The sequence below is a fragment of the Strigops habroptila genome, chromosome 1, assembly GCF_004027225.2.
Source record: "Strigops habroptila isolate Jane chromosome 1, bStrHab1.2.pri, whole genome shotgun sequence".
NCBI lineage: Eukaryota > Metazoa > Chordata > Aves > Psittaciformes > Psittacidae > Strigops > Strigops habroptila.
The window spans coordinates 136204432-136223238 of NC_044277.2; the positions used below are offsets into that span (position 1 = coordinate 136204432).

Below are 18807 nucleotides of genomic sequence, written 5' to 3' on the forward strand. Positions count from 1 at the left end.
GAAAAGTTCCCATTGGCTCTGATGGACTTCTAGTGAGTCTGTGTCCTGGCATGACCTGAGTGAGGCCCTCTGCAAAGAACATGAACCTGAATATGTGGTATTGAATATACAGAATATGAATACATGTACCATGCCATGGTACATCTCAGTGTAAGTATAGAATCATAGAATAGTTAGGGTTGGAAAGGACCTTAAGATCATCTAGTTCCAACCCCCTGCCATGGGCAGGGATGCCTCACACTAGACCATGCAGCCCAAGGCTCTTTCCAACCTGGCCCTGAACGCTGCCAGGGATGGAGCATTTACCACTTCTTTGGGCAACCTGTGCCAGTGCCTCACCACCCTTAAAGTATGGACACTTCTCACTCTCAGGGAAACAATTTCTCATTCTTGAATTGAAATGGGCTTTCAAATAATTAATGTAAACTCTACCAATCTGATATCTTCAACTCAACAGTAGCTGGGTGAGTGACTGGTCAGAAAGTAAGGACAGGAGTACTCTGGCATGAACCACCAGCCAGTTTCATCATTACACTATTGCCATATTCAAAAAAATCTGTGGTTCTTTACCAGCCAGATGGATACAGGATTTTTACTTTTCCTAATACCCATTGGCAACTCTGCTGGACACAAGGTCTTTTTAAAGCTCTGAGAGAGATACTCAAAGGGGACCAGATTCTGTTATTCTCTTAAAGGAGGATATAATACTTGTTGGATACAAAATTCCTCATGGTGCCTATGAAAAGCAACAATCTGATCTTTTCCTTGATCAGTGTGACACCCACCAATCCAAGCTGTCTCCTTCCCTGCTGAGCATTTAACTTTTTCCTCCTTCCTTACAGTTTTTAGTAAATACTGTTTAGAACAGACAGAAAAAAAAAATCCTGTGTACAAAGTACAGAAAGCCCCAGCCCAAAACAACAGGGCTCTGATTGAGGTCTAGAATTTCGAGTGAAGGATGTTTTTCCTAAGAGTTATTTTACTGCAGAAAGTTTGGACTATCATATGTCTGATAAACTTTTTCTCTTCAGTGTAGTATTTTATAAATGCTGGACATCTGTGGCTTGAAGAAAATTCCAGTAAGTCCCAATATTACAAGATTACAAGATTAAACTCTGCAATAGTACCATGGGAATTCATAAAGTTTCCTCTGAAGCATGCAAAACCAGACCAGGCAAAGCAGTACAGATGATACTGAAAACATGGCATTGGAAAGGTTTTGGTCTAGAAAAGCTATGAAAATCTACGAAAATCTAGTATGTCCTTTTTCTAACTGCTGTCGAAAAAAATTTGGTGATGTTCACACATTTTTTTTGTCATGAAGAACAAAGATTTTATGTGACTCTTTATATTAAAAGGCTAGGGCTATCTTACCATTCTTGGAGGAATCAGAAACTTCTAATGAAGTTAGATAGCTTTGTAGTTAATTTATCAACATGGTTCTGCTTTCAAGATAGCTGCAAAACTAGCAATCTTTAGCATATACAATACTCTGCAAGCATTAATCAACACACAGGTCAACAACAAAAGTAAAGTAACCATTATCCGTTTAATTTCCATTGAAGCAAACTCAGAGACAGTAAATGAGTTGAAAAATTAATGGGGAGTAAAGAAAAATCTAGAGCTCATCAAAAACATTTACATTCAAAGTTAAATTAGCACGTCTTTGCCTTGTTGCTGTGCCATTCTGCATTTCAAGTGACAGAAATTTTGGTATTTTTTCTATTCAGAACCAAAAAGACTAAATAGAGAACTGCTGTCATCCTTTCTAAGTGCAGCCTCCATTCTACTACACATATCTGTTCATCTATTACTAACTCATTCTCTCCTTCTTAAACTCCCTTTGTCTCTTTTCTCATCTCTGGCCTGACTTGTATGTTGTGAGCAACTGGGAGTGAGGGAGTAGGAAAAGGATACATTGCCTTTATTTATCTATGCAGCAACTAAATGACCCTGGCTGGAGTTCTCATAAAATCACCATTACAAAAATTTGTAAATATAGAACTTTGCACAACAGTAACAGTAATGTAATAGTTATTTTCATCCCCTAGGAAACAATAAATTTCCTAAAGGAATAATAATCCTGTCAGAGAGGCTTTAGTGATTCCTTGTCCTACTTACCTCACACATATTTTCTATTCCTTTCAGCATAGCTTATATGTACTGGAGACCTTGGTCTTCCTGGTGGATTACTGGAAAACCCTATGAGGCTATATCCGTATGAGTGGATCTACCAGAATGTGGCGCTGCATTATGCTACAACATTTAGGAAAGCTCCTACCCAACTGAATCATGCATGAATGTACCACTCATAAGGGTGGCCTCAACAAAGACAAGCTTCTGTTGTCCAGAAGAGAGCATTAACTTAAAGAGAACTGGGTTTTCACAGAAAAAAAGCTCCATATTCTGTCTGCACTGGAGAAGATGGTCAAGGAATAAGGAGCTAATATCTATAAGGCCAATAATTCAACATCCTCCCTCTGCCAAAAACATCTATAAACCCTTACAAAACACTACAGCACATAAAACAATCATGCAGTTTATCTGATGGAGATAAACGTCAGATGTTTCACTAACCCACCCACAATATAAACTGTTTCTTAACTAATGGCAGGATCTGAGAGTGGTTTTTATTAAAAAATAAACATTTCTCTCAGCTATTGAAACTAGTAAGAACTGTGTTACAGATACTTTATCCTGGCAACCAAAAATGTGACCAAAACTATCCTGAAACTGAGTGGAATGAATTGAGAGATGGATTTTTTTCAATTACTTCAATTGTTATCTGAATAATTTTCTAAATAGAAGGAAGGTTTCATGTTTTATAGAGTATTATTTAGCCATTTCATCACTATTGTCCCTGGTGAAAACTGGAAAAATCCTGTTTGACATTTGGATGTTTCTTTCATCTTTTGCTCTTTAATTACCTTTGAAACAAGCTTCTTTCCTGGGGTTATTCAGAGCAGCTACAAAACTGAGGACTCACAGGTTGTAGTCAACACCCACAAGAGTATATAAAAAGTCCCTTGTGGGCTTCCATGGGCTCATATACTTGTATACTCCCATTGCTGACACTATTCCTCTCATTTTAATCCTTTTTCCACCTACATTTTTTAAAACCCATACTCAGCCTCGTTAAAACAAAAGTAAAATAAAAAAGGTGTTTGACTTACCCCTAGAGGATGTGTTCCCTTCTGGAGTTTGTTGTAAGGGCTGTATTTAGGTTTAGGTGGCTTCCCAGCAGCTCTGTCTTTGTGCCTTCTACTGCTTATGTGCTGTTAAAACACATTGGGGGGGGGGGGGAAGGGTGATAGTTCTTTAATAGATCATTTCAGATCCTGCTTTACATAAGGGTGTTCCAACACTGAAGGCTACTGCTCCCTACAGCAACATTACTTTGACTAATTCAATAACAAATGGAAACAGGGTCTATTCCAATTTGAACGATTCTTTGTGTATCACATATTGGAACTGTGATTTTCAACAGTGCTCAGTTCAGCTCTGCTTCCCCTGTAGTCAATTATTTTATCACCTTTGCTAACTTCAACAGGACCTGAATCAGGTCAAAGACAGAAGCCTTTGAAAAATTCCTCCCTATCTATAAAGCACCCATCAAATTCAATCCACTGCTGACAAAAAATTTTGGCAGAATATTAGATAGTAGAGTATCCTCTATTGGAAGGGGGCCAGAGAGGAAGGTCAAAATTGTTTAAATCCCTAAGAAGCTTGAAGATCTTTTTAAGATTTCAGCTGAAAGATGGCCACATATCAAACTAAGCGAAAAAAACCCCCACAAAATCCACTATCTTCTTCATGAAATTTATGATATTTTACAAAAATCCTTCTCAACAGACTTTATTGCAGTATTAGACGTAAAGGACCTTTTTCAGTACTATATTTTTATTTTGATTTTCATTCTCAACAGTTGTCCCCCCCCCAAAAAAAAAGACAAAAGAACTGGGCTTTTTTTTTTTCCCTGAAAGCAGAAGACAAGTATTGCTATTGTCCATTAGTGAATTTATCTTCATTCTTGTAAAGTTCCCTAACAAGTATTTAATTCCAAAAGGCATATAGAATTAAATTAAGTGTTTTTCAGAACAAAGGCTTTGTTCATCTGAAGAATGACTGAACATAACAGTGTAATTGCAATTTAGAGGTCATGCTTCTCAGTTGCAGAGTAACGCTGATAAAAAAATATTACAAATCCTCTCCATCCTGCATTTCTAAGCAGGTAATTCAGTGTTCTGTGAAAGTACTGCCTGCACCCACCTCCACATTGTTGTCAAGGCCAATATCATGCAGTACACTAAATGGCAGGGTTTATTAGCTCATGACAATTACAGTAGTCTAAAGATAGTTGTAGCATGTTGCAGCTTACAGCTTCCATAACTCTTTACAGAAATATATGTAGAATGATAGATTCAACTAGGTTGGAAAAGACCTTTTAAGATCATCAAGTAATCAAGAGATTTTGAGAAAACATATTCTGTGTAAGGGAAAATCACATCCAAACCAAAATATACAGCATGACAGCCAAATACAAAGGGCAAAATCTGTAAGCTCCATTTGGATGCAAACTGTTAAGACTGACACATGCTGACTGTGTTGGTACTTTAACATCATGAAAACAAAGAACAGCCAAGGATTCACAGTATGTAAGCTAGCTGAGTACCTGTTTCAGTTGTGTCTCAGAGTTTACGTGCACATCACATATTTCACAGTGAAATGTTTTGTTCTGAAGGCCTGTGTTTCCTTTATTCACAGGTCCTTTGCCTTTTACGCCTGCCCGGGGAAAGGCTTTTATGGTTCCACTTCCATTCCGAGCTTCCAGCATAGTTTTGTGCTTAGTCCCTGGAGACATTAGACATGGGAAACAGAAACAACTTTGGCAATTGGGTTGCATTCATTGTTTTATTTTCTTTTTAAAAGAATCATATGAACCTCAGCTTGGTGCCACATGCTGTCCTTGGAATATGCCTGTGTTTGTCTGTATCTGATTTATACCAATGTAACAGTATTTAACATCTGATATTTCATTATTAAATTACATACCTGTAGGTAATGCACTAGAACAAAGCAGCCACACCAGTAAGTAGTGGCACAATCAGGTATCCTGATGTGAAGTTAAATGGGTGTGACTTTTCTCATTAACTCCTGCTGCTAATAAGACCTGAACTGTAGCTGCAAAAGAAGAGTAATTTAGCTATTAAAGATGTAGTTGGATTTGATTTGTAGTCCTCCTGAATGGATTGATAAACAGTATGTCTTATGCAGCTTACACTTAAATCTGTAATTAACTAATTAGCCTCCAAATCAAAAAGGGGCAGAGCTTTCTGGCAGCAACCTATGGATCCTTAATGGCCTGGACAGAAACCAAAATGTGCGAGAAACATACATGTGAGAAAAATGCACTTGAGTTTTTTATGAAAATAAAGATTGGATAGAAAACAATAGTGTCCTGTAGCTTTACCTTTATTCAGACTGAACAATTTCTTATACTATTGACTTCCACACAGGCAGGCTGTGATGATAACAGACTAGTACTGTGTACAGAACTAGTGTTCCACTGACAATTGCTATATGCACTCACATGTACATGTTTACAAGCATGCATGTATGTTAGCACACACACTGTTTATCAGCATAGACAGCAAAAACTTGGAAGGTTGTGTTTAAATATTAAGAATAATGTTTTGACTCTCATCTTGATCAGAAAAACGTTGAGTCTAACCCTCATGTGAAGTTAAATAGCTTTATGAAGTTGAATTTTCACCATTTGAAGACCTGGCACACATGAAACACAGCATACAAAACTGACGAGGCTTTGTTTCTCATGAATACCAACAAATTATCATTTCCTTTTTAATTTAAGTGGATTCTTGAGACATGCCAAAGCTAATTCCTATTTTATTACATCATGAAACCACCGATCATTTTGCTGCAGGTATATGATCACTGTCTCTATGTTTCAAACCTAAGGTTCTCTGTCTGTCTCTTAAATCTGTTTACCCTGCTGGCAGGTAACCCCTGACATCCAAAACCAGGGGATTGTCTGTAGGATGGTTATAGGTGGTCATTGCCACCATATTAAATCCCAAGATCTTTTAACTCTGCTAACCAGCCAATAAATGACAAGCTTAAAATAGTGACTGTGAACGATGTCTTGCTACTACTGGAAATTATTGAAGCTACTAGCTCTAATGATAAGAAAAGTTTTGGAAATTAAGAAACTCTCATACAGCAGTTGCTATCAGTTGATGAAAACAAAGGGAAAATATATATAATTTTAACAGGTTATTAACAGACAATATGGAGCTAAGAATCCTAACTCTCATTACTGGACTCCAACTGATGCTCCCTCTTTCAGCCTTAATTTGTTAGATTTCAAACAAAACTAATGGGATTCATACTCAGTTTGCTAGCTGGCACAAACAAAACTACGCAAACTCTGAACACCAAAGGTAATGAAGCATGAGCTGTCATTTAGCTCTATAAGGTTTGGAAGCTGCAAAAGCTAAAATGTAAGAAAATGGGTAACTTGCATGCAATAAAATTCCTTTCTTCCCCCTTTATGAAAGCCTCTTCGCCTGTCATTTTTATTCTTTAATAGTTAATGAATTCCTTGTAATTGCCAGTTTTCTGCCACCTCTTTGTCCCCTGCTGCAAGAGATCTAATCTATTCAGAGGAAGATAATTGCACAGCTCTTGAGACAGAAGGAAAAAAAGGAGAAAAGCAAGCACTGCTCCATCTCACCACTGTTGTGCGCCTCCAGCTGCGAGGCAGAGTTGACAGCAACTTTGCATAGTGAACAGTACAGCAGTCTTTTTGCTTTTTCTTCTTCAGTCTCCACGGAAGGGCATGTGGTGCTGCTAGTGGCTGTTGTGGGGATTTTCTCCACTTTAGAGGTGATCTCAGTTGTCATAACACTGCTCTTCCGGATTTCCACGGTTGTCGTTGTTGATATTGCTGGTGTCCCTGTGTTAACGTCTGTGGGCAGAGAGGAGATGGAAGGAAACACAAAAAAAGGGGTTTTGACCTTTGGCATTTGCTTGTTTTCATCCTAATGCTGTAACTGCACAGAGAGCCAGATTGTGCTGGTGATGGTTTGACTAATGACAATGAACTAAATCTGACCTTATTCTTTGTATTTTTTGTGGTTACAAAATACAGCACTCCCATGTATTGAAATGCCATGTATTCTGTCTCCTGCATTGTGCTAACACCCAGTAAATACAGAATTCATAAACTGAAAAGACAGATCATTAAAACTGCACTGTGCAACTGAAAGATAATCCACTAGAAGAGGTTGTGTAATTTACCATTATAATAGTCAGTTAAAATTTATATGTAGCACTTCAGATGCATAAACTGCCATAGTATCACATAATACTTACAATGATTGTGAGTAGCCAAGCTAAAGTTTTACCATTCTGTATTAAAACTAATATTAAAATAATTGTCTGTTCTTGATATCTGATAAAATAAAATGTTAAATTGATGCTTCAGTTGATATTAGCCAGAACTAATATTAAAATATAGGTAATGAACAATACACAATATACATTTATCCATATATTATTATTATCCACTATTACATAATAACAATACATACTAATAATAGTAATTAAATATACAAAATTCTATATCTAAGATCTACACAAACACTAATAAGATTTCCATTTTGCATATCAGTGCTATGCTTGGAAAAACTGTAAGCATATTATAAACCTAAACCTATTTGCAAACTTAGTGCTTGCATCTAAGAACTTGTGCTTTTTCTGTAGTTTTCAAATCCAAGAGAGAGAAAATACACAATGATATTGTGGTTTGAATAATACATAGATGAAATTTGGATATGGCAGTCTCATATGGTAGTTAAGTACTTAGCAGGATAGAGGACAGCAAGATCCGGTACTGAGCCAGTGGAGAAGATGGCAAGTAAGAGACAGGAGAAGGAGAGAAAGGACAGCAGCTGTTCTAGCTTTGCAGTGTTGTATTTTGTCATATTAAGTCCTACTGAGTAGCAGTTTCTCTTCTAAGAAATCACAGTTACTTAACGGAGATATCGCTGGAATTGGGTATGTTCCAACATAGACAGCTAATTTTCTTTCATACATCCCTTGGTGTTAGTAGTGCTCTACCTGTACTGTACTTTATTCAGTGCAATTTATTAGAATAGGCAAAATAATAATTCTTTTGCTGATAGATCTCAGTATGTGCTGTGGTGCAGGAGGGACACAACTAACTGATGCTGCAGAAGTGTGTTTCAGACTGTTCAACCATTTCATTAATGAAGAACATACCTAATACCTTAGCAGACAATAGCAAACTGGGAGCAAGCACAAACACAGAGACATGATTCAAAACAATTCTGAGAAACAGTCTAGAAAATTAGATACTTTTCAGCAAAGACAATTGCAGGAGTCCACACTCAGTAGGATTAATCTGATCTATTAAAACAGGATGAAGAACAACAGCCTCAAAACTACTCTTTCAGGATTTGTTTGTTTGTTTGTTTTTGTGTTGTTTTCTTTGCTTGTTTTTGAGAAAAAGCTTTCAGTAGCAGGTAACAAGATGCACAGAGATCTCTCATATCATCGTGTTATGAAACAGTCCCCCCCTCATATTGGAAGTCCAAAGTGAAAGCTATATGAATTATTTTTTTCTCCTCTAATCAGCGGTTAAAGGCCCTGTGTCCAGTCTGGTGACTGCAAAGTCAAAAATGAAAAATTACTTGCTTTGTTGTTAATCCAGCAGCAATACAAATGGAAACCAAGAAGAAGAAGAGGAAGCCAAAACAAATTAGATGTTTAAAAAACATGGATTGTGAATACGGAAGATGAAGGGTAAACACTGAAAACATTTTTTATATCTGTAGAAGGCAGCTAAAAGTAAGAGAATAAACTCTTTTCCCTGATCCCTCGTAAAAGGACACAAACTATTGGATTACACCAAGAAAGGCTTAGATTACACATCAGGAGATTTGTTCTAATATTAAAGATTGGGAATAGCTTACCTACAGAAATCCAGAAATACTGCCTACTGGAGGACTTGAAACTGGCTAACCAAATATCTGCAGGAGCAACCCTTGTATGATTCCTTTCAATCAGTAGGAATTTGAACCTTCAAGACCTATTAATTTCTATACAGTGTATATTTTGTAATGTTTCTACATATTCTCCCATTTAACTGTTAAACCCAAATGTTTTTTAACAATTATTATTTAAAAAATCAAGAAAGCAGAGTTTGTCATGTGAATATTCTACATATTGCCAGGCATTAAAGCATATAGCAAAAATAAGATCCTGCTTAAGACCTCATCAAAGTATTTTTTTCCTGAGAGTGAGTCTGGAGGTGGTTATATCCTGAAAGTACTGTACATGTCAAATACTAGTGCAGAAGGAATAATGTTACCTTGCTGAACATTCTGTTCTTATTTATTATTTTTTTACAGTATTTTACAACAATGTTTGAAAAAAACCCCTGTTTTAAAATATTAAGCCTTTTGTTGGGAAACTGATGAGTAAATGAAGCATTTGTAGATCTGTCCACAAAATTATACATTAACTAGTCACTCCTTTCCCATCCCAGAGAATCTGAAAGTCAGTGTTGGCTTTCCTTCAGTTGAAAGCTGCTACAGTGAAATTATTTTCCTCAAAAGCCCAATCCCAGCAGTACATAACACTGCTTTTAAAACTTCAGTTTCTCCATCCTGGTCCTACCATACAGTAGTAGGTTTAGCCAATGTACTTTCCTGGTGAAAAAGGAAGGCGGAGTGCAGATGGCACCAGGGAGAGGGAAAGACATTAACATTCTCTCAGGGTTGATGGCAAGTTTGGTGCTCATTCTAATCTTGCAGGACATTAGGTATGTACATCATACTTAAATCACCATTTACCAGCTTTGCAGTGCAAGGGTCAGTATTCTGCCCTAAGCATAATATAGGTCTTCATTTCAATATTTCCCATAGGAAAATCTGAGGCAATGAAAACCAACAAAAACTTAAATAACTGCAGATTTTATTCGGCTTCAAATATCTGACCTCCTTTATCTATGTTGATCTAGTATTTCCCTATGTAATTATTTTGAAGTGGAAAGAAAATACAATCGATTTAGTTAGTCCTTTTGCGGGTATTTTGAGATGCATGTGTGAAAGCAGCATTGTATATAGAAATTAAAATAAAAATGTTAAATTCTTCATATCCTTCAACTAAAAAAAAAATAAAAATAATCAAAGTTCAGTGTATATATTCTGCACTTTCAAAAGGTGTCCTATATAAATACATTATATATTCCACTAATGTGAATACATTAATGACATCAAAACGTAGACAAGAAAACCATCCAAGTTCATCATATAAAAGCCAGCACAGATTAAAGCTGCTTCTCTTCATATAAACTTTAGAATTATCTGCAGGAATTAAAGAGGAAACATTGTAATAGCTGTCAATTGAGCTTACAAGAAAGCTTGAGAAACAAGAAAAGAGGAAATTCAAATCCTTTTCTCACCAGAACTTCTAACCTAACCAGCGTGAGTCTCTTTGAATATATTACAGTATTGCTGCCTATATGCATTTCAGTGCCCTAAATACAGGGCACAGCATTAAAGGTATAAGGGATTAAAAAAACCCCAAACCATAAACCAGATCAACAACAAAAACACCAAAAAGGAATAGGAAGGCATTTGAATTGATGCCTTGAAGACTGAATCAGCATTTCTAAACATTATATTATGACAATGCTTTAAGAACTATTTCAATAACAAATGATCTAAAATAGAGCTGAGAATTCAGTCATAGTCAAATGGAAGATTTGTTTCTGGTGACGCAGGCTTGCAGCATTGTGCTATTTTCATACCAGTGGCCTGCAGCAAATATTCATTATTGCAACTGTCACTGCTTGGCTTTGGCATAGAAGCTGATTGCTAATATTGTATGGAACTGGACTCCAGCAGCAAAAAAAAGGGAACACTTCAGGATTCACAATAATCCATTTGTGTTCCTGGTCTTAATATAGCCACAGAATAAAAATTAAAAATATGAAAAAGAAGAAAAAAGAAAAAAGTTACATTAAGATCTAATTTTGTTCACTGGCAAAATCAAAGATATATTTTAACAAGACGACAAAGCGAGATGAAAAACATTCTATGAGAATTGACTCCTTTGGGTACTACAGATACCATAGTTCAAGTGGAAAACTGAAAGTGTGTGATTAAAGTCCTCCTGAATAAGCAGGATTAAATTTATATCCCAGCTACAAAACTCACGAATTTTCTTTAGGTTGAAGAAACAGAAAATTACAACTCATGTTTTTCTTCTGACCATGTGAAAGTTTTACTCATCAGTTCTTGCTACTATGCGTAAGAATTTCTTATCCTGAAGCCATAAATAGACCCACAGAGATTTGACTTCAAAGAAATAACAACTATTTATGAATGTGTTTTTAATTCCACAATCTCAAGTGGCATGCATTTAAAAATATCTGACATAGCACATACCCATGCATTCTGGTCTCATTTAAATCAAACTTTGCCTTTGACATAAAAGGATTGAGCATTTGGCCCATCATGCTGTCCAGGAAAAAGAAAAACTCAACAAAAAACCCCCCAAAACCAAAAAATCCCACCTTAAACAACCCACCCCCTGCAGAAACTAGAAAGCACATTCTTTTTCATAATAAACAGAACTTGATGTGAAATATTTCATTATACTACAAGACCTCTTCATATTGCAAAAACATTGTCAGCTGACTCCCTTGTAACAAACCCGCATCAAGTAACAGAATGCTCCGTATGGGTGCTTGACATTGGTGTGTCCAAAAGACACTCAGCATATTATTTTACTGCCTACTAAGAACCAGGTCCTGAGTTTCCTTGGGCTGATTTGAAAAGCCCATTTTCCATGTCCTCTGCAGTAATTACATTTGAAGATAAGACGTAATTTCTTTTGAATCTATAAATACAACAATGGAGTACAAAAAAAAAACCCAAAGTACCATCCCCAAAATAACTGCAACTGACTTTTTCTTTTAGTGCTTGGCTAACTTTCTGTACTTACATGCTAAAACACAAGCATGTGTGCTAGCACACTGGCTAGCTCTGGCTCTTAAACAAAATACTTCAAGGAACTTTGACTCAAATGTATCAACTCCTCCTCCTTTATATGTACAGAATACAAACTTGCATATTTTGTGGTTGGTGAATATTTGGCCCATTACAGTATGTTGTACAGAAAATTCTCTCAGTATCATATATGAAAATTCCAGTCATTAGACTTTGTTTTATATTCAAAGCCTGGATTCAATCTATTCTTTATAGATACATCCTTCCCAGAATGAATTATCTTTTACTTGGAGAGTCAGAAGTATATTTTTAGAATTTGGAAGGATCCACGTAAATTATTTTGTAAGAAAAACCTATTTACAACAACATGGTATAGAGTTAAGTATTGTACATACAGGTTTTTTGGTATAAAGGATCAAAGTATTTGACTGACAGTTTACTTAATGATAAGACCTCCTTCAGTAAGGACATGAAATATTGGAAATCTTGATAGTTACCTGATCTTTTCCAGGATGGGTACTTATTAACATGCTATAATGGAAGAGTCAAGAGCTCTGAAGTAATTAACAAAGTTGCGTATGACCAAACAGAAACAGAATTTGAAAATTTTTTATGAGCTGCCTTTTCTGATCTTTAAACACCAGCTACGCGCCTGTTTTCTCTCCTTTTCCCTGACACTGCACTGTCTCTTCAGCAACTTTTTTTTCTAAAGTTCCTTGTCACTTTGCTTTGTCTAGGTGTCCATCATGATTGCTTTTGATACCCAGAAAGTGAAAGGATGAATGTACCCGAGGTATGGCCCAAACTTTTGCTCAAATGTACAGAACAAGCACTATTGGGAAACCGAAGGACTGCAAACTTTCCCAGGACCAGCATGAAAGTCAAATACCAGGAATTTTCTTGGTTCATAACTGGTGAAGCAATGACCTCAGTATTTTGACCAGTCCTTGTTTTTTAACACTTAAATAAATTACATTATACACACTCGTCACTCAGAAACAAAGGATGAAGAAGCAAGTGGTTCCACAAGTGGTTTTACTGCTGCCTTTATACCATGACGCCTGGTGACATGCCTTGGTGGTGACCTAATGGGAGTGAGATAGAAAACAGGATGTTTGGTGACGAAAGGTGTCCACAGAGAGAGCAAGAGTGAAGACAAAGTAGTAAACTTCACATATTTGGTCTGTAGATTTTTTTCTCCAGTTCAACTCAATTCTGCCAAGTCCTAAAATTACCTTCTTCATTAATTAGCAGTACACGATTTTCTAATGAAACTACACCTCATTTTTCGTAGCAGTTCCTTTGGTTTAAAGCACAGTTCATTAATCCTGAACAGGATGAACCGCAGAGGGATGACTGCATTCCTGTTGAGGTTAATTGAACAGAGCTGGCAGCAACAGCAACAGCTGGGGGTAAAACGCCTGTGGAAAGGGAAGGCAGAAGGTAGGGAAATGTCACACTGTGTCTGAGTTTTGGGTTCTCGGGCAAATGTTCCTGACAAAAATATGACTGGAAGGAAAGGAGACAATGAGGAGAAACCATTTATTTTTCAAGTTATTTTAAGTAACTCTTGGTGACGGCTGTGTTTGGGCACTGAGCTGTCCTTTCTATTATATAGATTTCTCCTCAGCCAGGCAGAAGTAAAATAGCTTTCATCAGGACAAGTGAGAGTCCCGACAAAAGGAGCTGCAGGAGAAGAACATGTCACTGGCTGTAGCTACTCTTGCCATCTAATTAATAAGACTTGTGTTGTGAAAAATTGAATTTGAAACCAGGACAAAGTGTTTGTTTAAAGGGTGAAGCTCACAGTCAAGTGCAAAGAGGATTTTTGCAGACTGTGGTCTCAGTGGCCCTGCTAAAATAACACATTTTCTATTTTGACTCTAACTTGACACTTATACTTAAAGCAGGGTGTTAGATTTCATTTCGATAGTTAAATTTTTATTTTGGAGGCTGCAATGTAAAATACTGCTTTTAAAATAAAGAATAAAACATGCACATGGTGGTTTGATCACATATATAGAAGGAAAGCTGTATTATCCTGTCCTATAGGTGTCTCATGATTAGCAACATCAAAGGCTACGCTTGGCAAACTGCCACCAGTTTTACATCTGTACTTGCTTCAATATGCATTTCCCAACTTTTAAGTAAAAGCAAACACAATCAAAAATATATTTGTAGCTCACCATAATGCACAAACAGAAACTGAGCATCAGTGGAGTTTACCAAGAGTAAAAAACCAAGGAATTGAAAATGAGTCCTTAAAAGCTTAAAGCCCACTAAAGAAAAATTTTTCTAAGATATACTAGAGCAAAACAAATTTGCCTGGAATGTACCTTTCTGCAGCATGCAGGCCAACATGTGCACAGCAGTCCCCACCTGTGTTATTAAACTCTTATCCTCCAAAACAGGCCAGCTGCATATGAACTGCCTGTTGTTCTTTGGCTCATATTGAACTCCAGACTATGCCCAGGGATATCTGGGAGATTCAACTTTGGCCAGAAGTCATCCAGAGACAGCTCTAGCAGTGGAAATGAATGGATGATTGCATTCCTGTGTCGAGGAACATCTTTGGCACTGTGTGAATCACTGGTGTAGGCAGTCCAAAATATTACTTAAAAATGGGCCCTGCCTCACCACCAAGGTCTAGGTAGTTGAATTATACGTAGTCAGTACTGGAGGCAGTACTTCCCCAAGGAGAATTCAAGGAGCAACTTTTGTCTGTGCCACTGACAGCAATGGCTTCAAAAGATTACCTCCCCACCCAAACACCCATTAAAGCTTTGACTCAAGCCACATACCTGGAATAACAAATTGCCCTTACTGAGGCTAATACTTAACTGATTCAGTCAGTCTCTGCCTGCTACTCCTGCTGTCCCCACATGCCTACCCTGCAGACATGGGGAAGGAAGCAGCAGTCAAGCTGGTCTCTTTCAGCTACAGTGATGGAAGTGAGCTTTGAAAGGGGCTCTCCTCTCCATACTCCTTTCTCTTTAACAGAGAAATAGAGCAGGCACAGTCCAGGGTATAAAGTACTGGAGACTGAGAACTGAGAAGTATTCTTCACAGAACAAGCAGGCTGGCAAAGCCTATTTAAAACTTGATATCAAAACCAATTTACTGTGGAATCTCTCCCCCAGCAATCTGCCACCAAAAACAAAGGAGTGCTGAGAAGTATTAATCACTGGCAGAAGGAGAGAAAATACATTGCTTTCATTAATCAAATGGAACAAGGAAAGAATGAGTGAACTTCACTGCAGATTGCATAGGAACGCTCTCCATTTTAAGCAGGGAGTTGATTTTTTTTTTTCATTATAAGCAAGTTCAATGTCCTCTTTAAAACCTCCATCTAAACTCTAACTTTTAAAATGAATTTATAGTCCCAGAACCTAGAAATAAATTAAAATGACTGGAATCCAACTCAGAATTTCAGAGAACTCTGACTTCTGACCACTCTCACAAGTGTAATAACCTCATGGCATTCTCCTGTCTTGAATCCAGGAATAATTCAAGCTATTCCTTTTACAACAGCTTACTTCCTTTACTGGAGAGCACTGAGCTACTGAATCTGGTTTTGGCAATAAACTAATGTGTCTAATATAGGAATTGTCAGAAGCTGTACTAGCATTTGTTGTAACTGTGTAACTTTTTTCAGTGGAGTTAAGGTAAGGAGAGCCATGAGAACACATACACTCTTTCAGACATCTCTCTTGGAGTACACCGTAAGTAGAAGCTGTAGCAGATGTGTTCTGTGGACTGATCAGCAATGGCTTTCTTACAATCACCTGCTCTTCCATAAGCAGCTGAGATACCAATCACCCAAATTCTGGAGGAACAAATTTCACAAAGAATTGATGAGAGAACAGAACAGGAGATGGTCGTGTTGTTATCCTTAATTTTTAAAGTAAATAAGTGTTTTGATTTTTCTGATTTAGATTTTCAGTAGTCCACTTCAGCACAATGCTTCTACAGGGAATTTTTCCTTAGAATTTTTCCAAGTGGGTGCTGGGGAAAGGAAATCTCTTGCAATTTCTAGAGTCTGTGAAAGAATCTCTTACTATTCACAGCTACAGTTATTATGACCGTCTATTTAAGTTGCTTTTACATCTCCAGCACGTTCCATAATCTAAAATAAATGTTTCTACTATTGCCTACATCCCCTCTACTCCTTTCCCTCTCCAACCCACCACAAGTTGCTTCTGGGCTAGGACTGAAACAAAGGGCTTACGAAACACCCTGTGTCATCATTACAATTAAAGGCATTGAATGATGTTTACAGAGAGTTGCGCAGACAATCCAGACCAACAATTTCTAAATTACTTGCTGTCATCACAGTTCCTGGCATGGTTTACAGTTTTGTCTTGCCTTTTCTTACTTTTTTAAATAAAAGAATTATTTTGTGCAACACTAGCAGTCTCTGTCGGCTATCATGTGTCAGTCTTCCTCTACTTTCAGGCAGCCTGTGACAAACTGAACTATCAGTATAATTACATTAGTTGGCAGAACAAACAAGTAAAGCACAGTGAGGTTGGATGGATGGTCCTAGAATCAGGCAAACAGCAAGAGAAACCTGCCTGCTTCATTAATTTAGTGAATTCCCTCTCATCAAATTTTCGCTTTGTCAGAAGAGCTTGAAACAACTGTTTTTGTCTCTTCCAGTGGCGTTCCCTTGCACCATACACATACCCAGCAGAGAGGTTATCAGTGCTTTGCTGTTTGAGGTGTTTATCTAGTCAATGCCACAATTTTATCAGGCAAGCTCTCTATGGAAGCAAAATGGAAGAAGTGATGCCTTCCTGGCCCAAAGCTGTTCTGATGAATTATATAAAGTCTTCTGCACACAAGTAAACAGTGAAAATCACAAATGTATTTCATAATGGCACCATACATAGATACTCCTAGTTTCAAAGCTTATGGAATCAAATATATTAGTTGATTCAATCAATTACACATAAGACAGTGATGGGTTTGCATTTTAGAACACCAAGCTAGCAGAAGAGAACTTAATAAAGAAAGACTGCTCTTAGTTTGCAATGACAGAAGAAGAAAGCAACTGCATATTAATGAAAATCAGCATCAAAATGGCAGCCCAAGACTAGCTTTAGCAAACATTTGCAGGGTCTTGGCATTTAATTCTTTTTATGTGTTGGCCTTTTCTTGTACATTCGCTTGTAAGGCTGATATTAAAAGCTGTTATCTGGACAGCTAAAAGTGACATGTGCTAATACTCACAGTGACGTAGTTAATTTGTTGTATTGTTTGGCCAGTACTTGCAAAGACAAAAATTCTGTCATGTTGAGGAAAGGTAGCTACATTGTAAGTGGTGTGATTCTTAGGCAATTGGTCATAGACAATCTGTTCAGAAGAAATGTCATGAAGGTACATTTGAGGAAAACAGCCCTGTGCAACAGGAGTAGGGCTGCGAATAATTACAAACTGTTTGTGCGAGTTCTGTAATGGTTGGTCTTTTCCCATTTTGTTTTCCAGAAGGGAAGGATATTAATGAGCATAATTACAGTTTTTTATCAATTTCTTTGATAAACCCAAATTGTCATTCTCTACATGTGCCACATTTTCCTTTGTATGCTATTCTTTCCCTAACAATGCAATACAGTAGCAACGAAAGTGGTTTCAGCTTCCCTTCTAAATGTGGCTGCAAATACCACACCACTTACAAGATCGTACCCCAGCTCCCTCTGTTATTTGGTTTTTTCCTTTCTTGTACATGACAGTTATTCAGACATGACTAGGTCTGACATCATCCAGACCCAGAATTAGGTCTTAAAAAAGAGAAAAAAAGAAAATAAAAGTTCTCTTTAGGAGCGTAATATACTATACTGGTGGTTCCTTACTTTTCATTCTGTCATATAGTTACGTCTCTCTTCCATGTACACTATATAAGAGTCCATGAAAACAGCAATAGAAGCACAGATATTTGAAAGTTGCCCTCATTTGTACCTATTTTATGAATAACGGAATGTATTTTTCATATTCATGTTTCCACAGTGTCTAGGTGAATAAATGAAATTTGCCTACTTCAACAGCCTTTCAGCCATATAAATATTTGTTAATCAACATGCAAGTTCAAAGTATCACACATCTGCAAAAATCAGATCACCAGTCCACAGCCACACCTTCACTCAGCTTAGCATCAGTGACTTTTCTTTAAAAACCACTTTTCCTTTAAAGAAAGTACTATTTTAGCACTTTTATAATGCCATCAGATCTCAACAATTCCAATTCAAAGATCTACTGAGGAACAGAATACACAGAGAACAGGGAAAATTAGTAGCAACTGGAGCACACAAATAAAAACAATAATCCAGAATAATTCTGTGTAGGGTCTGGGGGATTGCTACAGGACTGAGGTTTTTTATAATGTAGAATGTATTTTACTCCTCTTGCTTACACCCCTTAGTATCTAGCAAATAATAAAAAGCATTAAGTTTTTAAAATTTTTCAGGGGAAACCTGCTGCACATAAACAAGGGAAAAAAAGGTTATTTGGATGAAAAACATGGACTTAAGAGCCTAATTCTTTGTATTAGCATTCAAAAATCTTGGAAAGCAGTTGTAGTATGACAGAATTAGTAGAATAACAGCAGCTGCAACAACAAACTTCTGAACAAACTTCAGCTTCTGCAGCATCCAGTCCAAGAACATTTAAGCATCCCTTTAGCACTAATATACTATGTTAAATGTGTTCTCAGGATCCTTAGGTTGAAATCACTGTATACCAACAAAAT

At 37.1% G+C, this 18807-nt stretch overlaps 1 protein-coding gene across 3 annotated transcripts in view; it reads right to left on the reverse strand.

Moving 5' to 3' along the window:
- The window catches only part of ZNF385D (zinc finger protein 385D), a 411668-nt gene that overhangs the window by 4440 nt on the left and 388421 nt on the right, over positions 1-18807 (reverse strand). For all 3 annotated transcript variants that reach the window (XM_030499873.1, XM_030499879.1, XM_030499886.1), the window contains 3 exons: positions 6755-6988; positions 4673-4851; positions 3174-3275 (listed from right to left, as the gene is read on the reverse strand). In XM_030499873.1, the coding sequence (XP_030355733.1) occupies positions 3174-3275; positions 4673-4851; positions 6755-6988 (515 nt within the window). The remainder of the gene's footprint in view (positions 1-3173; positions 3276-4672; positions 4852-6754; positions 6989-18807) is intronic.